General features: G+C 40.4%; 1 protein-coding gene across 8 annotated transcripts in view; it reads right to left on the reverse strand.

Moving 5' to 3' along the window:
* Positions 1-12,646, reverse strand: part of VPS8 (VPS8 subunit of CORVET complex) — a 250,931-nt gene extending 238,285 nt beyond the window's left edge. For 7 of the 8 annotated variants that reach the window (XM_032407001.1, XM_032406996.1, XM_032406998.1 and 4 more), the window contains exon 1: positions 531-683. In XM_032407001.1, the coding sequence (XP_032262892.1) occupies positions 531-683 (153 nt within the window). Of the gene's footprint in view, positions 1-530; positions 776-12,577 lie in introns of those variants that run through there. The other variant, XM_032406995.1, reaches the window with a different exon arrangement.
* Between the last annotated feature and the right edge of the window lie 13,354 nt (positions 12,647-26,000).

A 26,000-nucleotide genomic window follows, 5' to 3' on the forward strand; every position in this document is an offset into this window, starting at 1 on the left:
ATTTCTTAGTTATTTCATAAATTACGGTGAGAAGTAATTAGGTCAAGCAAACTGTGATTAAATATTCTCCTGGTCACAAAAACTTATTACTATCAAATCAATGGGAAAAAAAAATCACTGCATATGGGACGCCCCACTGGCTCAGTCAGTAGAGCATGCGACTTGATCTTGGGGTCATGAGTTTGCGCCCCATGCCGGGTGTGGAGCCTACTTTCAAAGAATAAATAAAATATTTTTTAAGAATCACTGCACAAGATTTCTAAACCTAGCACTAGCTCTATGATCTTGAGCATCATTTAACATAGCCAGCTGCACTTTGGCTTCTTCCTCTTTAAAATGGATTATCAGAGTATGTGAGGCTCAGATGAGAACGTACGTTAAAGTGCTTCAGAAATGGTAATGACATACACAAATGAAGAGTGATATTATCCCATAAAACTGCACACAGACTTCTATTAATTCATGCAAAAATGACAGATTGAGTCTTTAGGTCATAGCTCTAACCATCTTAACAAAAGCTGCATTTTTACCAGATCATTTTTGAACTCCAGTTCCTTGTCCAGATCTATGTAAGAGAATTTTGAAAGTGAAGCTTCAAGATTGAAAGACTTATTCAGCTCTTCTTCAGTAGTCTTGGCACTGAGGCTCTGTTCCACATTTTCATGGTCTGGTTCATTTTCCATATTTATAATAATTATAATTCAGTCAATCCAAGCAAGTCTTTTTTTGTTTTGTTTTGATTTTTGGCCTTAGATCATGATGACCTGAATGATCTCTTCTCAAAAAAGAAAAAATATACATTATTTAGATTTCCTCAATTGGACATTCCAAAGACTTACGTGGTCAGACTTTTGTGGAAACTGATTGTTCATCAATCATCTGATTGTAAGGCAAAGAGAAATCAGTATGGTCTGAGGTATGATATTGGGGGAGAGTTTCTATGGGAGCACAAAGGAGGAACATCTAACTCAGGAGTCTGGGAAGTCGCCCACCACCCAAAGTCATTAAGTCTGGTGATAGTGACAGACTTGCGGTAAGCCAAGTCTAGTCAGCCACTAGACTTGGTACCATCCAGATTTATGTTTTAGCAGCATGAGGGTAAATTGGTGCCAAGAACTGCAATTAACCCCTCCCTCATACTCCCAAACCTCAGAGTAGATCTCCAGTTCCCCTGGAGAAAAGCATACAAATCAGTTTTGCCGTTGGCATCCATCCAGGGCCACAGATGTCTCAGGGAGCTTGTGTAGACACAGAGGACCCAGGACAGATAGCTAGCCACTTAATATGACACTAGCAAACCTAAGCGTTCAGATTACGGGAGACAACAATGATGCCAGAATAAAATAAGACCGCAGCCAACTAGGGATTTCTAGGATTTCTAGGAAGAAAGCTAGTCATAGAAAAACATGGACATTCGCAGAGAAAACGGAAATACTAAAAAAAAGTATGCAAATGTTTTATATATTTCATAGCTCTAAAGGATACAATGCCGTATCAAAAAGAGTTTTGTTTACTTGCAAAAGAGAAAACAACTGTCTGCAAAATCTCTAGAAAACTAAAAACATATTCAGGAAAAAATAATTATAAGTTTAATGATTAAATTTGTTCTTAAGTGTTTTTAGTTTGTGTTCTAATTAGGCTACAAGTGGCCAAATTTTTAGAAGTCCCTCCCTGAGCTCTGCCTGTTTAGAAATAAAGAAATAAAAATATGAAAACAGAAATAACGCCATAGTAATAATGACAGTAAAAACAAAGGTCATTTTGTTTTCTAGACTAGCAATATACAAAACAATATATGAGGTAATAAGCAATATACAAAGGTCTGACATTGCATTTCTTAGTTATTTCATAAATTATGGTGAGAAGTGATTAGGTCAAGCAAATTGTGACTGAATATTCTCCTGGTCACAAAAACTTATTACTGTCAAATCAATGGGGAAAAAAGTACCCAGCCACATGCAGTAACTCTCTATGGGAAGCTTTTTCAAACTACATACTGTCCACGGCCCACCATATGAACTTCTCTCAATCCCACTCCTTAATGAAGTGAAGGCAAAGGAAAGGCTGACAACTAAGCCACTGAAAGAATTAACTGTTTAAAAAGGAGTTGAAAGGGGCACCTGGGTGGCTCAGTTGTTAAGCGTCTGCCTTCGGCTCAGGTCATGATCCCAGGGTCCTGGGATCGAGCCCCGCATGGGGCTCCCTGCTCCGCGGGAAGCCTGCTTCTCCCTCTCCCATTCCCCCTGCTTGTATTCCCTCTCTCGCTGTGTCTCTCTCTGTCAAATAAATAAATAAAATCTTTAAAAAAGAAAGAAAGAAAGAAAGAAAAAGGAGTTGAAAATTAGTTGCTGGTATTGTTTAAAAAAAAAATGCCCAAAATTCACTGACAATTTTATCCAATTAGGCTCCTTTTTTTAGTATTTATGATGAATTTCACTTTGTGCAAAGTTTCATTTTTATCAGATTAAAAGAAATGAGCATCTATTATATGTAAGACATGTAGACTACGAAGACTTATTTTTAAAGAGCTGAAACCAATTTTTCTAGCTAGTACATTTGGTATATTACCAAATACAGACTAATTTCTTTCACATGTTACAGAAATAGACTCCAAGGCTCCGTCTTACAAACACAAGATAGTCAAATACATTCCTAGAAGACATAACTGAGGGCACTCTGTTTCCGGCAACATTTGAAAGTAGCTTTCCAACCTCAGGTACTAAATGTACTTCTCGTTTTGCAGTGAGCCAAGGGCAGAAGCAATATGAGCTTATATGCCTTTCTTCAAAGAAGACTCATGACAATTTCCTTCTTAATAAAATTCTCTTATTTGTACCACTTAGGAAAAATGATTACAATTAGTCAAGGAATGTTTGCAAACAAGCATAATCTAATTCACATTCAGTGATTCTTGAGGACAGTTATTTTTATTCTTACACATTAAAAAAAGAATAATGGAAAAGACCACAATAGCCACACCTCAAAAAAACCCCACTTTTACTTAAATGACTTAATAACTGAAAACATTTCATTCTTCACATTGGTCTTTGCAAAATAACTCAGGAAGTAAAACAATTTTTTTCTGGCTTTTTATACCTCCTATCTGGTGTTACTTAAGAGGTTCTCAGGGCAGCTCAGCATCTGTGAACACCAATACCACATTCGAGAAGTTTTATGTGATCGAGCATCCCCTGAAGAAAGAGCACCATCTTGCCATGCTACCCTACTCCATTTCCAGCCTCCACTTCACTGAGCTCCTATTATTGTGATATGCTGGCAAAGTGCAAAGAACATAAGCCAGAGTCATTAAAATGAGGTTTTAATCTGGGCTTTACCAGTTCCTATCTGTGACCTTGGCCAATTTGTCTACCTTTCTGAGCCCCTCTATTTCTACACCTTTTAAGATGAAATATTGTGGCCATTTGTGTTGTTTGCCCAGAGCAGCACCTCTTGCTGGGGGCAGGGCTCCTTCAAACCATGTGGTTCTTGTGGAGGCTGCCAATCAAAAATCCCCTACTAACAGAGAGTGCATAATGTAGCCAGAGTGCTTCACTGGGATTCATTAAAATGGAACTGGTGAGGAAAAGCTGCTTCCACTGTTCCCTAAACAACGAATAGTAAGGGCGAGCAGCACCCCCACCCTCCACCCGACCCTGTTCTGCAGAAAAGGAGGTCATTTATTCAATATATATCAACTAAACACCTAAACACCTACTATACTTGTCACTGGAGATCCACCTCTACGAACAGATTTTACATTCTAGGAACAGATTCTCTAGCAAGAATAAAATCAACCTACAAACAGAACCAAAGAGGTCAGAGTACCCTGATACCACTCAGGACCCCATGTTCTAGTCTTCTGATGTTCGCTCTGGCCACAGCATTCTGGCAATTTGGCTACCTAAGCCAGGATCCTCTCCCAACACACTCGCTCTCTCTCTCTCTCTTTTTTTAAATCACTTAAAACGGAGAGTCCTGAGTCTTAGAATGCAACTACCTATTTGCAGAGCTACTGTGAGGAATAAACAACATAATGACTGTAAAGCATTTAGAATAATGCCTGGACACAGATTTGGTTTTCAAGAAATATTTGCTATTATCATTTAAAATTTCCTCAAGATTTCCACATTCTTCCAAGTTAAAGATCCTGAAACAAGATCAAGTACTTTTGTAAAGGTCTAGCTAGTTCTAAGCATATCATCAGGATACGTTATTGGAAGGATATACTTACTTCTGCTCTCAGATTAGAAGTTTCTTCATCAGTTAAATGTAGGGGTTTTATCTAAGACTAGTACAGCCCCCAGCAAAGCATCAGAGACGCTTTAGAAAAAAAGTCTAATTATGAAAATAAGTCTGATATACTACAAGTCATTCTAAAATTGTGCTTTCGCATCAACTTCCTCTTTTATCACTTACCAGCAATTATACCTTTCTGTTACTCAGCAAATTTATTCAACCCAAATAGACCTAGGAATCAAAAGATACCACACTCAGGTATTTTTTGAAAAGGAGAGTTCACTGGAGCAGTGTCTCCACATTTTTTAGAAATTGGGCTGTGCCTGAACCTGCCTGTGGCAGGCAAGATAGTAGTGCCCAAGGATGTCTGTCCTGATCTTCAGGACCTGTGACTGGGTTACCTCACATGTCCAAAGGAACTTCACATGTGTGATTAAATTAGGATCTGGAGTTGCAGAGATTATCCATGTTGGCTCAATATAATCACAAGGGTCTTAAAATGTGGAAGAGGGAGGCAAAAGAGAGTGTCAGAGAAGAGATAGGACAACAGAAGCAGGGTCACAGGGACGCCTGGGTGGCTCAGTTGGTTAAGCATCTACCTTCGGCTCGGGTCATGATCCAGTCCTGCATTGGGCTCCTTGCTCAGCAGGAGCCTGCTTCTCCCCCTGCCTGCCATTCCCCCTGCTTGTGCTAACAAATAAATAAATAAATTCTTTAAAAAAAAAAAAAAAAGAAGCAGTGTCAGAGAGATGCTACATTGCAGGCTTTGAAGGAGGAAGGATGCCAGGAGCCAAGGAATTTAGGCAGTCTCTAGAAGCTGCAAAAGGCAAGGAATAGGATCCTCTCCTTAAGCCTCTAGAAGGACCCCAGCCCTGCCACAGCTTGATTTTAACCTAGTAAGACCAGTGCTAGTCTAGTGCACTAGTGAACTAAAGAACTGTAAAATGATAAATCTGTATTTTTTTTAACCTACTACATTTGTGGTAATTTGTTACAGCAGGAATAGGAAATGACTACACTAACAAACTTCAATTAATTTGTCTCTGGACCCATTGCCAACATTCTGAAATACTAATCCTTCCCTCATCACTTGGTGTTGCCCAAATATTTATTGAGCAAGTTCTTCATTCCAATACACAGACCAATGATGAACTGCTTAATATAGGACACTTCTATTACACATGATGCAGACACTACTTTCAGATACCACTTAAGTGCTATCCCAGGACAAAGGTTGGCAATAAACTACTGATAATTTCCTCTGAAGACTAAATTCTACAACTAGTTCTCCACCCAACCATCCTGCAATCTAGTGTTCCTATGGCGGATGCCAAGCTGGACAGTACCTGCAGACGACACAATCGTTAAAATCAATGGTTTCTTAGTCTCTCCCAGAATGAAATCACATTATTCCGACAGAAAAATGTAGGTCATAGAATCAGGATTACCCAGTATGTTGTCCTCTTCTGAGCACTGATAAACTAATATTTTAATAGTTCTGATTTAAGATTATCTGACATCTTGACAGTTCTGAAGGCTATTCCCTCTTAATAAGGTTATTCCCAACCAATTAGTAATTGATTCAAGGACCATTTAAAAATAAATATATGTATGATATAAACATCAATGACCCCATTTTAACACGGATGAACGGAATAAGAACTCCAGAATGTGACCTGTATTAGGCTGGGTTAATACAGAACTCTTCTACCAATTTTTTGTTGTAGTAGTTGTTTTGTTTTTACCTTGGCAGACCTTCCCTACCATGCTCAAATTCCAGGATCCTATTTAATTCACTGGCATTCTTTTCCTCCTAAAAGTGTCATATGAGACACCTTTCACAGTATGGTGAGTCGAATCAAATTTTGTTTTTTTCACTTACTGTATCCCCAAAAAGGTATCATGAAATCATGATACGGAAAGAATATTACATTCCCACTTTGTTTCCAGCTTTCCCAATCAAGTATTTCTCTTCTTCCATTTCTTTGTCTTGTTTGGTCTTCTCGTGGTTTGTTTTGTGAAGAAAAATACAACAGATGATTAACCTCTATTTGTTTTCTATTCTCTTTCTCTAGTAAATGGACTCATTTTGAACAGATCCCAATGCCTACAGTATAAAATTCCAAATTCTACCTACAACTATTTGGTCAACTAATCTTCGACAAAGCAGGAAAGAATATCCAATGGAAAAAAGACAGTCTCTTCAACAATGGTGTTGGGAAAACTGGACAGCTAGACGCAGAAGAGTGAAACTGGACCATTTTCTTATACCATACACAAAAATAAATTCAAAATGGATGAAAGACCTAACTGTGAGACAGGAAACCATCAAAATCCTAGAGGAGAACACAAGCAGAAACCTCTTTGACCTTGGAAAAGCAAAAATAAACTCTTGGGACTTCATCAAAATAAAAAGTTTCTTCACAGTGAAGGAAACAATCAACAAAACTAAAAGGCAACCTACGGAATGTGAGAAGATATTTACAAATGACATATCTGATAAAGGGTTAGTATCCAAAATCTATAAAGAACTTATCAAACTCAATACCCAAAAAACAAATAATCTAGTTAAGAAATGGGCAGAAGACATGAACAGACACTTCTCCAAAGAAGAAATCCAGATGGCTAACAGACACATGAAAAGATGCTCAATATCAATCATCATCAGGGAAATACAAATCAAAACCATGATAGGATACCACCACAAATGGCTAAAATTAACAACACAGGAAACAACAGATGTTGGCAAGGATGCAGAGAAAGGGAAACCCTCTTACATGTTGGTGGGAATGCAAACTGGTGCAGCCACTCTGGAAAACAGTAAAGAGGTTCCTCAAAAAGTTAAAAATAGAACTACTTTATGACCCAGAAATTGCACTACTGAGTATTTACCCAAAGGATACAAAAATACTGATTCGAAGGGGTACATGCACCCCATTGTTTATAGGAGCATTATCAACAATAGCCAAATTATGGAAAGAGCCCAAATGTCCATTGACTGATGAATGGATAAAGATGTGGCGTCTGTATACACACACACATACATATAATGGAATATTAGTCATTAAAAAGAACAAAATCTTGCCATTGCAATGACGTGGACAGAGATGGAGTGTATTATGCTAAGTGAAATAAGTCAGTCAAAGACAAATACCATATGATTTCACTCATGTGGAATTTAAGAAACAACACAGATGACCATATGGGAAGGGGAAAAAAAGAGAGGGGGGGGGGGAACCAAACCATAAGGGACTCTTAACAACAGAGAACAAACTGAGGGTTGATGGAGGGAGGTGGGCAGAGGATGGGCTAAATGGGTGATGGATATTAAGGAGGGCATTTGTTATGATGAACACTGGGTGTTGTATGTAAGTAATGAACCACTGAATTCTACTCCTGAAACCAATATTACACTCTATGTTAACCAACTAGAATTGAAATAAAAATTTGAAAGAAAAAAATAATAATAAAATTCCAAATTCTAAGCCTAGGATTCCAGATATCACATGAGCTGACCTTACCTTCCTTTACAACTAAACTTATTAACCTGTATTCAGAATCCTTCAAGAAGAGCTTCCCCTTTCTATCCATGTCTGCTCACACTAGTTCACCTTCCCTTTCCTTTTCCTCTCCATTTATCTAAGTTCCTTCTTTCCTTCCTTCCAGGCACCTTCCTTCCCTAAGCATCCTCTGAATCTAGAATGCATGTCTTCTTTATAACAGTGCCTTGGCGCTTTCCTCATATTGATTCATTAGTTAACTCACCATGTGACTATGTCTCTCGTCCCCAACTATACAATACAAATGCAGCCATGTGGAGCACCTGCGTGGCTCAGTTGGTTGTGCGTCTGCCTTCGCTTTGGGTCATGGTCCTGGAGTCCTGGGGAGATCAAGCCCCGTGTCAGGCTTCCTGCTTGGTGGGAAGTCTGCTTCTCCCTGTGCCCCTTACCCTGCTCATGTTCTCTCTCTCTCACTCTCTCAAATAAACAAACAGAATCTTAAAAAAAAAAGAAAGAAAAATGTAGCCATGCTTCTTTGTATACTGCATATCACTGGGCTCACTGACTTGCATAGGTGTGTAATGTTCAATAAATATTTACTGATTAACACAAGAATTGGAAGACAGGACTAACACCTGTGTTGCAAATTAAATGGATCAGTTTTATTACCTGTAATTGTTAAGCTTCATAGGATATTATTTGACTCACAGCCTATAGGAATCTATGCCATAGTAAGCCAAGTTATAATTGAGCTCTACCTTTATGTAATCAGGCTTGTCAACTACTGTTGATCATATTCATCCCTCAGATATCAGCTAAAACTCTGCTTCCTCAAAAAGCCTTTTTTTGTCCTGTTCAACTGAACTAGGTTCCCTGTTAATATGCACTTATAACATCGTTCTCCTTCTTCACTAAACTTGTCACATTGCAATCATTTTTTCAGTGTCTGGACCACCACTGCCTTCCCTCAGGAAGGAAAGTAATAAGGTTCCAGGAGAGCAAAGACCAGATCTGTCTTGTTCACCACTGTATTCCTAGTGCTAATCAACTCACCAATCCCTCCCTTCCTCCCCCCATAAGCAGCCAAGCAACACTGAATCACTGGCTTCGAGGGCTTCAAATAACAGTTCTGGTCATTCAAAATAAGATAGGGTTAGTCATTCTACCCCCAAAAGCCTACCACCTTGCAAGTTCCATTCTTTGCACCTAGATGAGATTTTTTACAATCCTTAACACTGATTTTTTTTAATGATCATTTAGTTCATGTATAACATGACACAAACTCCACAATTTCAGATGTTTTGTGTTCTTTTACATTAATTCAGCCTACAAAGTCAAGATGAGACAGTGGAAATGTATCATATGTCCATTCCATTTACAGGAATTCAATTTATCTTCAGCAAAGGTAAAGAGAAAAAAAGAAATGATTCACACAGAAATGGGGACTCTGCACACCATTCCACACTCAATACTATACATTTCAGGGTGAGCATGGGATAGGAGATTGGTATCTGCTGTCCTTTTGGTCAGTCTCAGTTCTTGAATGCCTCATACATAATTATCCATTTCACCTGTGCTTAAAATAACAAATAGTATGCTGTTGCAACACAGAGCAAAACCCGGCTGTGTTGCACATCCTGAGAGATAGGTCAGTCTCCACCATGACTCCTTCCCAGGTACTTTTCAGGGGTACTCAAGTTTCACCTTACTCATGGACTTCAGAAACAGACCATGTGTTAGGTAACAATGCTACTACGTACTTGGATGAGATGCACACTTGGCCCCTGAGTTTCTTTCCAAGAATAGGCACATTTAGGCCCACAATGCTCAGAGCTGCCACTATGAAAAAGCCCAAACCTCTGTTTCTCTTTCTCTTTCTCTTAGCAAATGTCTAAATAAGAAGAGTAATCATTTAAAATTCAGGAAGTGCATATAGAACAACAAATGTTAAAAAGAAAAGTGGAGGAAAAGAAGAGTACCTAAGACCTGCCGGTCTGGTCGCATGATGCTGTTACTATTATGTTACTAAGTTATTATTACGAATTGTCAGGCACAACCTTCAGCCACAATCTAAAAAAGAAAAAACTAATCCCCTACGACAATATACAAAACAATAGTAAGAACTAGGTCTACGAGTATCTGTTATGCATAAAGCCTAATATTATTCATCAGTTTTATATGTGTATAAGTAAAATGAATGAAAGAGAAAAAAAAAATCACTTCTTTCCAGCTTTCAGTAAGTCCCTACTATTATAAGAATCACTCTTCAGGGGCGCCTGGGTGGCTCAGTCAGCTGAGCGTCTGCCTTGGGCTCAGGTCATGATCTCAGGATCTGGGATCGAGCCCTGCATCGGGCTCCCTGCTCGGCCGGAAGCCTGCTTCTCCCTCTCCCGCTCCCCCTGCTTGTGTTCCCTCTCTGTGTCTCTGTCAAATAAATAAATATTTTTTAAAAAAATTAAAAATTAAAAAAAAAAGAATCACTCTTCAAAGATCCACCCACCCCTCAGAGAACTTCTCCTAAGAAGCACATGGGCCTTGTGTAGGCTGACATATACTCCCCTTCTTCTTCACTAAATTGGTATGAGTGAATTCTTTAAGTTAAATGCACACAAGACAGGATTCCATTCAGTTGTAGGTTGAGTACATGGTGGCTTTCCAACTCATCTTAATTAACTTCCAATTAATTGTCACCTCAATTTCTCTTGGTTAGGTGTCAAGAAGGACATAGTCACAAGAGGTTTTTTTTTTTTTTTGTAAAGAGCAAAAGGAAACTTCTTGCTCAACTGCTAGGAAAAACAAATTTGATTACAGTTAAAACATTCCTTCACCATTTTTCCTTTGGAAAACTGCTCCTCCTCCACATTACCAAACAAGTAATTTTAGTTGTGCTGCCAATCAAATATCCTATCTACCTAGCCAGAAAAGTAGGCACAGGACATTCTTGTATCCATTTGGCCAATCATTGTCCTTCCCTGGAATTTGTAACTACTGAAGGTAGAGGAGTTTTCTCTTCTGGGAAGATGTTAACACAGGGGCTAATAGAATGAAGATAATGCAAACATAAATTCAAGATTCAGTTAAGACTAGAACAGTTTGGGGGTGCTTGAGTGGCTCAGTCGTTAAGCATCTGCCTTCGGCTCAGGTCATGATCCTAGAGTCCTGGGATCGAGCCCCGCATCGGGCTCCCTGCTCAGCGGGAAGACTGCTTCTCCCTCTCCCACTCCCCCTGCTTGTGTTCCTCTCTCGCTGTGTCTCTCTCTGTCAAATAAATAAATAAAATCTTTAAAAAAAAAAAAAAAAGACTAGAACAGTTTGATCTGACAAATATATACAGATTACACCTGAAGCTGTGGCTCAAGAGGCAATCTAACCTCTGTGACAACTATAAACAGATCGAAAGTTAAACATACTTCCTTAAGTTCAAAACGTCTCACTTTTCGTTCACATACATAACTGACATTTTGTATCACAATGGTTGACATCTTTATGAAAGAGTGAGATATAGCTAAAAAGTGCCATGATGCCTCAATATCCTGAAGACAAAAAACATCCAACTACTGATGCTGGTCCAGATACAAAGAAAATAAAGGATAATCAACATACTATTATCTTAGAGCTCTGGAAAGAATTTTTTCACATATAACTATTTCTCTTTGACATATAAAGCCTATAGTTCAACCAGAATTTTTCCCCCACCTATCTTTACTCTGCTTTTTATGGAACAGGCCAGCTTTACCAGAGGATTCAGTATCTCTTCTCTGCTTAAATTTAACCATGAGCAAACCCATGTCTTACACAAACACAGGTAGATTCTCCATCCCCATTTGTATTAGACTTCAAACACACAGACCTGACATGTAATTACCTCCCAATCACAGACATCCGGAGTTGGTGCCACACACCTGACATGTAATTACCTCCCAATCACAGACATCTGGAGTTGGGGCCACAAGTCAACATCCATGATTGTTTTGTGTTTTCTTTTTTTTTTGGGGGGGGGTTGTGTGGTAGAGGGTGGGCATGCAGAGGACGCAAGACTTCTGGTCCATTCTATATGAGTCTAATATTAGGAGGTTATGGAGGGGGCATGCCTAGTTGAAGAAGGCTCCCAGCTGATCCTGATAACCCATAGCCATGGAACCTCCCTGGCTGACCCTACTTCATCCCACCCTAACCTCCCTTTGAAGCAAACCCAAACACTTTAGGCAGCTCTGTTTCCCTCTTTTCCCGTACCACACTTGGGAGAACTAACCAGGACACAGGAGTGGCCTCAAACTTTAGAGACCCCCCTGTCCTCCTGCTCTCACTCTGGAGCACAGCTTGCAGGCAGACACAAACTGGAACCAGCCTCACAGGGTGCGCACCAATCCTAAGAGGTGGACACCTGATCTAGGCCTCGGCCTCACACTTGGGGAGCACACTCATCCCAGTCTTTGAGGGACAGACGAGCCCACACCTGTGCGCCGGGCCCGAAAGGCGGGTTGCACACCTGTTCGGTCCTGGGGAGGAGAGTGATCATCCACCTCCTAGTCTCACAATCAGGGAAGCGGGTGCACCTGTCCTCAGCCCCACATTCGTTATGAACAAGTGGAAACCTCCTGACCCAACTGCAGGCCAAACGCAGGACACGCCTCTCCGCCCCAAAGTCAACCCCACCCGGCCCTTGAGCCCCGGTCCAGTTAGTCCGCCTGGGGCCGCTCCGTCAGCCACTCCGAGGCCGCGCCGCCGCACGGGGGAAAGGGCCGAGGCTCAGGAACCCGGCGTGCGTCCTCCTCCCGCCTGGGGGACAGCGGCTCACTACTGTCCCCACCCCGTTGGCCTGCTCCCGGGAGATTCGTTACCTGCGCTTGCAGCCATTCCAGCCCAGGACCCCCCGCCCACGTGACCCCGCCCCCTGCTGTAGCCTCACGCACGCGCAGTATATACCACTGATGGCCACGCTTCCGCTTTCCTCCCCGCACCCTGGTCCGCCCCTCTATACCACGCCCCTATTTAAAGGGCCAGAGATACAATGTCTCACGCCAGGGATTTAATGGGTGATTAACATCTTGGGGAATAGGAGAATGGAAGCACAGACGAATAAACAGCAGTCTTTGAAATGGGAAGAGAAACTCTCCTCCAGCCCCATGTCAATGAATTCATCTGACCTTTAAGAAAGTGAACCTACCTTCAGCCAGCCCAGAAAGGACAGTTGATTCCCAGATTTTGGAATTGGCAACCAGTAGATTTTTACTTAATCTTTTTAAAGACAGACATAGAATTGCCAGCTTTTCATTTTGCCAAATAAGGACAATAAATACGCACTAAAAACCAACTATTATTTTCTAACTTATCATCAACATTGATCCACAAAAAATACATCTTAACACCAAAAATATAGGAAAGACACACGCTCAAATAAAGGAGATATCTTTTAAAGGGATAAAAATGTATGTTTATTTCTCATATTCCTCCTTAAGAAAGATGAAAGCTTTCAGGACAGCCTGGATTTTAGAGCCACCACTGTAGATAACACTAGGCCCAAGGCATAGATCTTATGCCTGCTGGGGCCTTAGTCAAGAAAATGGATGGAGGAAGAACAGAAGTTGCCCCTGGAAGGCCATTTAGAAAATACTCAGTTGGGCAGATATTTATTGCACATCAGCTAGGCTCACTATACTTCTGGGCCTTCAAAGGACCCAGAAGTGAGTAAGACACAGCCCTGCCCCTCTGACACTCTCTGTCTAAGCACTCCGTATATAGACATAGCTACAATGCAAGGCAGGCTGCTTTGAGTGGTATAAGAGAGGTATGAGACCATCACTTTAGGATCACAGATGAGGAAATATGATGGAACACTTCAGGGAGGAGGTGGTATCTTATTAGGGCCCCCAAAGAATTTCAGTAGACAGAGAGCAGGGAGAATGCCTAGCTGCGGGAACAATGGGATCAAAGACAGTACAAATCAAGATTGAGGACTAGCTGCTGCTTGATGTGGCTGTGGCGTGGGCAGTGGCTTTCAAACTTTTTTGATCATTATAGTAAGAAATACATTTCAGCTATGACTATATATATATATATATATATATATATCCAAACACATGCTCACTATACAGAGAGAGTAATATAGGGAAACTTCACTAGGGGCGCCTGGGTGGTTCAGTTGGTTAAGTGTCTGACTCTTGATTTCTGCTCAGGTAGTGATCTCAGGGTAATGAGATCAAGCCCCACATACTCGAGAGCCTGCTTAAGATTCTCTCTCCCTCTCTCCCTTTTCCCCTACTCTCACCCTCCCACCCCATTCTTGCTTGCTCTCTTTCTCAAAAAAAAAAAAAAAGAAAAGAAAAGAAACTTCACTAAATTGGACTCAAGAGGCTAAAAGGGGAGGTTGGAAGGGGGAGCCAACTACTACTCAATGTTAATTACAGGAAGAATTGTCAATTACATACAGACCCAAAAAGAAGACTATTCAACAGGAGAGAATCATTAATTATAGGACCCAACAGGGAAAGATGTACATTGCATTTCCTACAAGAAATCGACTACCCCTGAAACTGAGCCAATGAAAAACCTGAACTCCTGTTTTTCACCAATGGACTTTCCTTCAAAATAATCCCTCCCAACTTCCTCCTTCTTCTCCATCAAATAAGTTCCTTGGGTTTGTTGGACTTGCCTATAGTTTTACCATAGCTTTCTTGTCTGGAACTACAATTCTTGGTTATTCCCTAATAGACCCATTTTTTGCTGGTAAAATAACTTTTGTTTTTCAGGTTAACAATATACACACATAGTTTTATATACATATATAATATATATTATACTTTTTATATATTTTATAATATTTATATACACACATATATATGTATACACATATATGTATACACATACACACACAGCATGTGTATGTGTTTGTGTGTAAATCCTAGTCAGTAATTGCCTTTAGTATATGCAATGTAACTTGGCATTTTATATTTTATTCTATTTTTTTTAATGCTGCTTGCTAAATTGATTTCACGACTCACTAATGCATAACAACCCATAGTTTGAAAGCACGGCTTAGAATGTGTTAAAGGTACAATAGGATATGAGGCTGGAAAGACTGGGACCAGATCCAGGAGGACATTGAACGCCAAGCTGGGGGTGTCTGCTCTTCTGGTAAGAGGCTCTGGAGGTTCTTAAGCAGAGGAATGGCATGACTATAGCTGTGCTTTAGAAGTCTGAAGACCTGCCTTCCGTTCTCAGTATCATATTTTTAGAGGAAAACTATTTAACAGGAGCCTGGCTGAACAGAGTAAGCAGGCTGGTGAGATCAGAAACTGTGTCTAACAGGGAACTGTTAAAAGTGTTAGGCAGAAAGGAAATTGGCAGAAATGGGGGGGCTGGGTTATGATGATGGGAGGTGGGGGAAGGTTGCTCACTGACCTTTTTAAATTATCTGTACAGCAGTTATAGACATATTCTGTGTAACTCTAGGAAGTAAATCTAGGACCCTTGCTAGATGTTGTAGGAAAGTGATTACAACTCACAATAAGAATTATTTTAAGACAGTCTAAGCTGACATGTTATTATTTACAAGACTTTGCATTAATTAAAAAATGAAAATATTGTATGCTTATTACATGAAGTTTGGAAAATTCAGGAAATACAAAAAGTGAAGTATAAATTACCCACATTTCAGGAAACAGCACTCATCATTTTGGCTTATTTTCATTGAGCCTTTTTCTTTACACATTTATATTTTTTGACATAAGAGAACTATATGAATATATAGTTCTATATACTTTTTTGTTTTTGTTTTTTTGTTCAGTGTTATATCTTGAGCACTAGCCACTGTTATTAAAAGTTGTCACAAATATTATTTGTAATGGCTACATAATTGTTGATAATATAGTTTATTTCTCTATTTCTCGACATCTAGGGGGTTACCTATATTTTTCCTGCTACCAAGAACATTGACATCCTTATACAGAGAGAGATCTTTGCCCACATTTAAAAATTATTTCCTTAGGATAGAAACCTTTAAGTGAAATTACTGACTCAAAGGCTTTGAAAGCTTTTCAGCCTGTGAATACCTTCTGCCAAATTGCTTTCCAGAAAGGTCAGGCCAGTTTTCTTTCTCACCAGAAGAGCTCAAGGGTGCCCATCGCATATACCCATCAGCATTTATTTTATCTTTTTAAAAAAGCTTTCCCAATTTGATAGAGGAAATGCCTCTCATTTTAATTTGTATTGAATTACTAGTAAGGTGGAATATCTTTATAAATTTATCAACCCTTTATAGTTATTCTGGGAATGCAATTTCACTGTCCATGTTTGGATATGTGATTAGCAAATAGAACTAAGTGAATTGTTGCAGACTTATGAGAAAAAAAACAACAACAGAGAGGGACTTTAAAAATAAATGATGTGGTCACACCAAGTTATAGCTAGATTATATTTTGGTGTACTGTACAAACAAAAGTTATTAGGAGAACTGAGTCCTCATGAGTTATGTGGTTAAATATATCTGTGCTCTTGCAATCGGTAAAATATGTTGTGAGGGGCAATTTGGTTTTAGCAATATATCATTCCTTACATTAAATCAACATTATACATTTTAGTTTCCTCATTTGATAGTTTTGTTTTGTTGGTTTTTTTAAGTAAGCCCAACATGCAGCTTGAACTCACAACCTGGAGATCCAGAGTCGCATGCTCTGCCGACTGAGCCTGCCAGGTGCCCCTTGTCTGTATTTAATTTATGAATTTGTTTTGGTTCAATAGATACACAAAAATCTGTAAAAATAAGGGGTCTTTGGGGGCGCCTGGGTGGCTCATTGGGTTAAGTGTCTGTCTTTGGCTCAGGTCATGATCCAGGGTCCTGGGATCAAGTCCCGCATCGGGCTCCCTGCTCAGCGGGGAGTCTGCTTCTCCCTCTCCCACTCGCCCTGCTTGTACTCTCTCTCTCCCTCTCTCTCTGACAAATAAATAAAATCTTTTAAAAAAATAAGGGGTCTTTCCCTTAGTTTTGTGTTTCCAAATATTTATATATATATGGAAATATATATATATGCATACATATGGAAATATATATATGCATACATATACATATAATTATATATGTATGCAACATCATACAAGATAATCCGACTTTAGAGATCTATGAGAATCTTTCTCCCTTACAAGGAAGCTGAGCATTATTTAAGTTTGAGCAACGTTGATATATGAGGTTTCTTAAAGTTTCATTTGTAATTATCTAAACATAGGCAGTGGAATTTTTCTTAAAAAGGTAATAATTATAACACTATATGTTCACATAAAAAATAAAAAGGTAAAAATGGTGCCAGCTTCTATATTGGAATTTTTTTTATGCAGAACGTTGTGATAATTTTCTCGCCTTTGGAAAGAGTACCAAAAGTTATACTATGTTTAGGGTTCAGAGAGTATGTTTTGGCTTAAAATGTCCCATTCGTCAAAGTTAACTTTGTACAGGTCAGTAAGACCTAGACAGGAGAATGTTTGGATTTATTAAACTTCTCTTTTTAAGTAAGACATAGCCATTGAACAGATAGTAATTAAAATGGAACTTCTGTGAACTGGTCTTAGGAGAAATTTAACTGATGAGAAAAAAGCCTCATGCGATGTAGGAGCCTGGGAGCATGGGAGTCAGCGAGGGCTGGCTGTTCTGAGGGCCAAGAACTAGACGGGGAGCGGCACCCAAGGACTGTTGCTGTTGGATGATGTCCCCATACACAGTCCTTCTCCTCCAGCTCTCCCCACAGCAGGGAGGATGGACAGCATGGTCCAGACATTGCTACTAACACTGCATCATGAGTAAGCCACATCTGTCCTGAAGGAATAAATGGCTGGTACCTGGGAACAAGGCTCAGAGACTGGGAGATGGGTTAGTGTGTCATTTTTTTTCTTTGCTCACAATCACAAGATAAATTGGCCTCTTTTAATAAGGAACCTGATATACAAAGTTCTTAATGGAGTCAAAATATCCAAGAGAAGTGAAATTGGGTATCTGTAAGTTACTCAAGCTCATCCCAATGTCATTCTTAGGTTCCCTCTGCCTGGGAATAGCAACAACAAAAAAAGAAGCAGTGGGTGGGGGGAAGGGGTAGGGGATTCAGGAGTCATAAATTACTTCCCAAAGTCATAAAATAAATAATATCTATATTTTCTGCCATTTTGTATTCTTGACAACAAGTTGTCACCCATTCAGTCTAGTGCCTTCCCATATCCTTCTTCCCTTCAGCCTTAGAGTATGTAGCAGCCCATGTGCATTCCATTCAGAGACACTTGGAGATCTCACTATTTAAAAGCATTTCTCTGGGGCACCTGGGTGGCTCAGTTGTTAAGCGTCTGCCTTCGGCTCAGGTCATGATCCTGGGGTCCTGGGATCAAGCCCCGCATCGGGCTCCCTGCTCCATGGGAAGCCTGCTTCTTCCTCTCCCACTCCCCCTGCTTGTGTTCCCTCTCTCGCTGTGTCTCTCTCTCTGTCAAATAAATAAAACCTTTAAAAGAAAATAAAAAAATAAAAGCATTTCTCCTTCTAATAATTTCACAATTCCAGAAATGCCATCATTTGAAATCTGCTTAGAGTATTTTGTCTTCCAGCCCCACCCATACTTTTGCAAAAACTAAGTACAGCATTGATCAGCCTTTTGAACTGAGGATAAGCATCACAGGAGTCCTGCTGGAACTCAGGAACAAAAAAATGGATGGAGAGGGAAGTCCAGGTCTGGGACCTGGGCTGTAAAGGGGATCCTAGGCAGGCACTGAAGAGGACTGGGCATTAAAGCAGGGAAAGAGCAAGGAAAGGAGTAGAGGAGATGCAGAAACAACAAAATGTTTTTTGTCAAAGGCAAATTTTACCTATTTCACCATTTTGCATGAGGATAGCCTTGTTTACATAGAAGGATACACACTACCTCTTTAACACAAAAAAGGAAGAGTTGGGCTCAACTGAAAGAAAATTCAAAATGATAGCAAAGTTCCAGTGCATCAGGACCCAGACTCCTGTCTCACTGTTGCACAATGGAGGGCCTCAATTCCCAAGTCTATCTCATGGTCCAAGACATCCATTCCAACCATTGCATTCACCTTCCAACTGTCCAGGAAGAGAAAAGGAGAAGGTATATAATTATCTATTGTTGTATAACTACTCTAAAAATACCAGGCTTAAAACAGTAACTTGTATGGGGCACCTAGGTGGCTCAGTCAGTTAGGAGTCCTACTCTTAGTTTCTTGATTTTGGCTCAGGTCATGATCTCAGGGTTGTAATATCGAACCCCACAGTGGGCTCCATGCTCAGTGCAGAGTCTGCTTGAGATTCTCCCTCTCCCTCTGCCCTTCCCCCAGCACTCCCATACTGTCTCTATCTCAAATATATACATAAATCTTAAAAAAAAACAAAAAACAGTAACAGGTATTATCTTATAGTTTTTGTATCAGGAATCTAGATGTGGCTAGCTGGGTCTTTCGCCTTAGAATCTCCCATAAGTTTGCAATCAAGGTGGTGGCTCAGGCTGCAGACATCTCAAGGCTCAAATTGGGAAGGATCTACTTCCAAGCTCACATGCTTATCAGCAGGATTTGCTTCCTGCAGGCCATTGGACTGAAGGCCTCAGTTCCCACTGGTTGTTGGCCAGAGATGCCCTCAGTTCATTGTCACTTGTGTTTTTCTTTAATAAGGCAACCCACACCATAATAGCTTGTTTCATCCAAGTAGGCAAACAAGAAGAGCCATCAAGAATGTGAGCAAGATGAAAGTCACAGATAAGCTGATCTTGAAAGTGATGTCCCATCATTTTTTGCTACATTCTATTTGTTAGAAGCACTAGCTCCAGCCCACACACAAGGGGAGGGGATTATACAAGAGTATGACTGCCAGGAAGTGGGATCACTGGGAGCCATTTTAGAAGCTGCCAGCAAAGGAAATTATGCCCTCTCCCTTCAAAGACTCTTACCTGAAATTGCCTTTACCAGGCCTGTCCTCATCTAGCTGCAAGGGAGGCTGGGAAATGTAGTCTTTATTCTGAGGGACTATCAGCTCAGCTAAAAATTAGGGATTCAATCCTGAAGAGGAATTACAGATTTCTGGAGAGTAAAAGTCTTCGTTATTTCAGGCACCAGCCCCAGGCATTGAGGAGGAGGATAAATATGGCTGGGTAGAATTATAGACTCGGAGTTCAAATCCTACCTCTGCCACAGCATATGCTGAGTGAATTAACCACATTGAGTCTCATTTGTATGTTCCAACTAAATGAAATGACCTATGGGAAGCATTTTGCACTTGGTAGGTTCTCAATAATTATCTGCTAAATCTGTTTCAGAGGTAGCTTAATCTCCCAGAAACGTTTCAGCCAGGCTCTGCCGACCAACGAGCTCATTGTATGACTCCATTTTCATCATCTCACTTCTTCCAGCACGAGCTCCCTGTCAGTAAAAGTCAGTACTAACACCTGTCTTACCTATCTTAACTGGTTGCTATAAAGATAACGTGTGTGAACATACTGATTATTTATTTATTTATTTAATTTGAAATGCCAGGCAAACTTAATGTGGCATCGGTGGCCACCAGGTGGCAGTGGGAGGTAATGGGCTTGGGTTATGGCCCGTGGCCACCAGATGGTGCTGGCATTCAGCAGATAACACCCTGGCTTTGCTGGGAGCCTATGCAAGAGAACACTGAAGGGCTCTTGGTGTTGGCCGGTGTAACCCCCTCATCCTACAGAGGAGAGAACTGGGACCAGGGGAGGGTGTGGGGGGGAGGGAGGGAGGTGTCTCACAGCAATGAGGGCTGGAGACCAGGTTTCTTGACTCTCAGCCCAGGGTAGCTCATATCCCAACATAGTAATGATACTCTCACGTTCTCTCTAGACTTGCATTGGAGACCAAAGGTGTCCACTGTCTTCTTGTTCACAGATTTACCAAGTTTTAAAAGCCTGGAAAATGTCCACAAATATCATCTATCTCTGGCTGTGTAGCATAGTCATTAGGAACATGATTTTAGAGTCAGACGTTAATTTTTATCTGTATAGCAGGCTCCTCACTGCAAAGGTAGGATAATAATTTCTACCTGATAAAGTTGGTTTGAAATTAAGTTAAATGAGATAAAATACATGAAAAGAATAGTAGCATTAATGAGTACATACTTGTCTAAGGAATTTACATGTATTTAATTCACTTAATACATAATATTTAATATTTAACTTAAATGATTTAATCATTATGGAATCATTAGGTATTCATTATTTTACACATAATCCATAATATTTAATATCTCACATAACCTTATTACTATAAAAGTCCATTTTACAGAGGAAGAAACTGAAGCACAGATAGGTTGTAACTTGCCCACCACACTCATAGCTATAAGTGAAGGAGTCTGGGCTTAAATCTGTCTTCAGAGCCCATGCCCTTACCCTTAGTTATCACTAGTTGTTTGGAAGAGAGCAGACTTCAGCTTGAGGGACAAGGGTTTGGAAGAAAAAGATAACCACAATGCACTTATACTTCCAGAGTGGTGGGAATTGCCCACAGTTGGAATAAAAATGTTAATTACCCAAGTTCATAAAATGAAGGTAACTTACAAAATTAAAAAAGATAAAGATAACTCAAACACAGCAGGTGGGATTTGGACTTTAGAAAAGGAGAGAACAGTATTTGAATTCTGATTCTGCCTCTTTTTAGACCTCGGGCAAATTGTTTAACATCTCAGAGCATCAGGTTCCTCAATCTAAAAATTGAAGCTAATACTCTACCAAGCAGAATTACCATATTAGAAGCCAATATGGTTAAAAGGCACATTAAAAAAATGTGCACAGGAGGGCAGACATTTGATTATTATGGTTCTTGTTACTCAAGGATAGTGTGCTGGTTGAAAGGGACTTAAGATGCTAGGACATTGTTGCTTCCCTCAAGGAACCTATATCGGAGAGGTGATGGGCATACATACCATTTGGTAGGAGGTGCCTTTGGGAGAGGTGAGACGTGATGGGCATTAGCGGGGCAAGATGTTTTTCTAGCAGTAGCAATTGGAGAAGTTTTCATGGATACGATATTGAAGGACACAAGGAAGGTGAGGAGAGCGTTCTATAAACTTTATTAGCAAAGGTAAGGGGGCCAGAAAGAGTGAGCCTGTTTGGGGAATAGTAAGCAGTTCAGACTGGAAGTGTGAGTCAGGCTTAAGAGTGTGGCAGCAGAACAGGAAGGGAATTTCTGGTTAGACTTGGCACATTCTATGTATGCATTTGACTCCGTTCCTAAAATGACAGTAAATGAATAAAGTGTTAACCCACAAGAACTCTAGGAACAGAGAAGAGACAATGGCTGATGGAAGATGTCAAAAAAATTTAAACAATGAATAGTGGTTGGATGAGTATTGACTGACTTAGTAAAGACAAGAAAGCCGCCTACAGGGCAGGCAGGGGGTAGAGAAGTTTTCAAGAAGGAAGCCAACTTGATATGAAAAACAAAAACAGGGGCGCCTGGGTGGCTCAGTCGTTAAGCGTCTGCCTTCGGCTCAGGTCATGATCCCAGGGTCCTGGGATCGAGCCCCGCATCGAGCCCCGCATCGAGCCCTGCATCGGGCTCCCTGCTCGGCGGGAAGCCTGCTTCTCCCTCTCCCACTCCCCCTGCTTGTGTTCCCTCTCTCGCTGTGTCTCTCTCTTCAAATAAATAAATAAAATCTTTAAAAACAAACAAAAAAACCAAATAGGAGCATTTAGAAAATAGAGGTGCCAGGTAACCTGACAGCCGATGGGATGGAGTTGGGTTGAAAACAAAAGTATGAGTTGAAAGTCTGATTTCTTTCTCCCAGCCCTGTATCCACATGGCTTTCTCTATTCACCCCAGCAAAATACGGAGGTATACTCTCTGGAGAAGCCAAAGGAGAGAGGCTCTGGTCTTGTGGAAGACACCAGGCAAGGCAGATGGAAGAGCTAAGTCACCATACTGAAAACAGGAGCATTAAGTGGGAATCTCCATCCTGAACAATGTGACCACCCATCTCTTCCAGTGTTGGGCTCCCAGAACGCTGGAAGCCTGGCTTAGATTCTAGAGGAAAGTGGTTGCGGAAGGGTCTACTAGGTAAGCCAACTGACCCAATAGAATGACCCAGATACTGACATCTGGTTGGGGGTGGGGAGCTGTGTCCAGTAAAAAGATCATCGGCCTACCAGATAAGCCTGCAGTGTGGTCTACCACTCAACCAGCCTTGCACACACACAAAGAGATTTCAATGTACTCAGAAGAAAAAGACAATTTAAGGAGAATTTTTAAAAAAAATTAACAGCAAAATTAATATCCTTAGGGGGAAAGAAACCCATTGCACATATGAAACAAGATCAGGGAGCTATAGAAAAAAGAAACTTTAGAGGTTTTTGTTTTTTTCAAAGACTCTTGGAAATAAAGATAGCTAAATTTTTTTTTTAAGATTTTAAAATTTTTTAGTTGTATAAGTTTAGAAGAAAAAATTTGAGGAAGTTTCCCAAAAGTAAAACACTTAAAGATTTTTTTTAAAAAAGAACTCGTAAGAGAAAAAAGAAAAAAACACTAAAGGATTATTCCAGAAGGCTCACTACTAGAACAGGAGTTCCAGAAAGAGGAAATTGAGAAAAGTTTGGGGAAATAATTGCCAAAGAAATAATTTAAATTTTTTTCTAGGACAGTTTTAAAAAATCATATTAAGGCACATCACTGTGATATTTCAGACATCAGAAATAAAGAGCAGATCCTCAAAGCTTTCAGAGAGAAATATCAGGCCACATACAGAGGATTGGGGTTCAGAATATATCAGACTTCTCAAAAGCAATGCTGAAAGGGCATGAGAGATCTTCATGGGTTGTTCTAGAAAATATACATTTAGAAAGTATTCTAAAACTGGTTTGTGATGATGGTTGTACAACTTGGTAAATTTGGTAAAAATCATTAAGTTGTACAGTTGAAATGGGTAAATTTTATAAATCCAAAAATGTATCTCAATAATATTACCAAAAAAAAGAATTCATAAAATAAAAAATGTGGAGTTAATATATAAGGCACTTAAAATACAAAAATGTATAAGCATATTATAAAACAGCTACTAAAACAACCCATGTATAAATATTAAACATATCATTCAAATAAATTACTACATAAAGTAAAACAAAAACAAACAAAAGCAATGCTGGATGGAAGCTGGAAGACAATAGAGCAATTTCTTCCAAATTTTGAAAGAAAGTTATTTTATATCTAGATTTTTCTAGCCAGTCAAACTGTCAATAAAACATGAACAAAGTTATTTGCAGACATGCCAGGTTTCAAAAAATATCTCTGATGTATCCATTCTCATAAAGCTATTAAAGGATATAATGAGGAATAAACCAAGAAAGAAGACATAGAACCAAAGAAAAGGAGAGAATCTAATATAGGAGAAAGACTGAAGAACTTTCCAGAAAGATGATGAAGGAAGTTCCAGAATGACAGTCGTGCAGCAAACCCCAGAAAGCAACCAATCCAGATTGAAACAGGAAAACCTCAGGCTTCAGGAGTGAAGTTTCCAAGAAAATAATGCAACATGTTTATAGAAATGATTTATTTAACTATATAGAGTTCTAGCCTATAAGAAAGATTAAGATGGAATTAGTGATAAGTACATAGAAAACTAAGCAAAGAAAAAAAAAAGCAATTATCAACCTTAGGAGAAAAATACTATTAAAAAAAAAGAAATGTAATCATACATAGTTTATTATGTCACTCAGCTATGAGCAATATTTACCTAGTCATAATAATGTAAACACTGAGCGTTGATTCAACTAAAAATCCTCAACAATATTGGGAGGGAGAGAGAGAGAGAGAGAGAGAGAGGAGTGTGTGTGTGTGTGTGTGTGTGTGTGTGTGTGTGTGTGTGTGTGTGTCAGGGAAAGGGCCTATAAGAAAGGTAAGTCCCCATCTTCCTATGGAAGTTGTCTTAGTTTGGATTTCCGCAGACGCAGACCCTGAGACAAGGATTTGCTGGAAGCAGTTTATTTGGGAAGTGCAGGGGACACTTAGAGAAGGTGACACAGGGAAGGCAAAACAAGCAATAAGGAGTGTGGGATTAGGCCCGACACCACTGTGAGTGATTGCATCTTATTCCCACTGGGAAGACTCTGGGAAATGAGGCAAAACACACACCTCAGAATTATTCCACCCGAGGGCGCCTGGGTGGCTCAGTTGGTTAAGAATTATTCCACCCGAGGCAGAGGGAGCTGAAGTATTTATACACCAGACCCTGAGAGTCTTTAGCTGAGGGCTGCTGGAGGTGGGGGAGATGGCATATTCATTTCCTAGAATGTCAGCCTGCCGCTCCTGGGGACAGAGCCCCAAGGCCTTCGGGCACAGGCATGCAGGTTGGGAGTAAGGAAGACTGCTTCATGGGAAGGTCTAAGGGGTACAGGTGGGGCACTGAGAGCGTCTGAGACAGAAGTCAATAGATAATGTCTAACGTGGAAAAACCTAAAATTACAATGTAAGCATTTACCACTATTAGGAAAATGGAGGTAACAGAATAGAAACAGCAATAAATGTTGAAAGCAATTACCTCTGAGAAGCAGGAATCAGAGGTGGGGAGAATGAAGCAAGGAGCAATTTGTTTTGCGGTACCTACTTAGTAGGACTGTTTTCGCCTTTTTAAAGCAGGACTTTTTAAACATTGTATTCGTTTAATGAAAATTAAAATTACTTTCACCTAAAAGTCACCGGGCCAGTGCAAAGGCAAATAGGATCGTGATCTCAGGGTGGGACAAGAGCTGGGGGGATCAGACCCCAGCCTCAGCCTTGACTTCTGAATTGACCTTCACTTGGGGTTTCTGAGAGCATCAGGTGACGGCAGGAGGATGGCCGTCAAGGGGCACTTGCCCGTGGGTCTTCTGCCAGGTGACTCCTCTGTGGTTTATAGACACTGACAGCAAGTTTGGGAGGAGAAGGTGGTGAGACCACTCGGGGGTACGTAGAGGGGGGGTAGCTAGGAGGACGCCTCAGGGAGACGTCCCCTGGGCAGCCCAGGAGAGGAATGAGGGCCTCAGGGAGTCTCTGGGCAATTGTTCTGAGCCCGATAAATAGCAGGTGGTATGGGGATCAGCAAAGACTATCCATGCGACAGTCAAGTGAGGGAATTCAGGGGTAGAATCATGACACACTCAAGGGTGAGACAGAGGAGATGGTGAGTAGATAAGGTGTGGTGACAGACATGTGAAGAGAAGCGTGGGGTCAGAGGTCATATTTCAAGAGCAGCAATCGCCCGTGTTCCAGGCTGCTGTGCTGTCATCCGGGAGGCCG

This window comes from Phoca vitulina, unplaced genomic scaffold, assembly GCF_004348235.1.
Source record: "Phoca vitulina isolate PV1807 unplaced genomic scaffold, GSC_HSeal_1.0 scaffold8, whole genome shotgun sequence".
Classification (NCBI taxonomy): Eukaryota; Metazoa; Chordata; class Mammalia; order Carnivora; family Phocidae; genus Phoca; species Phoca vitulina.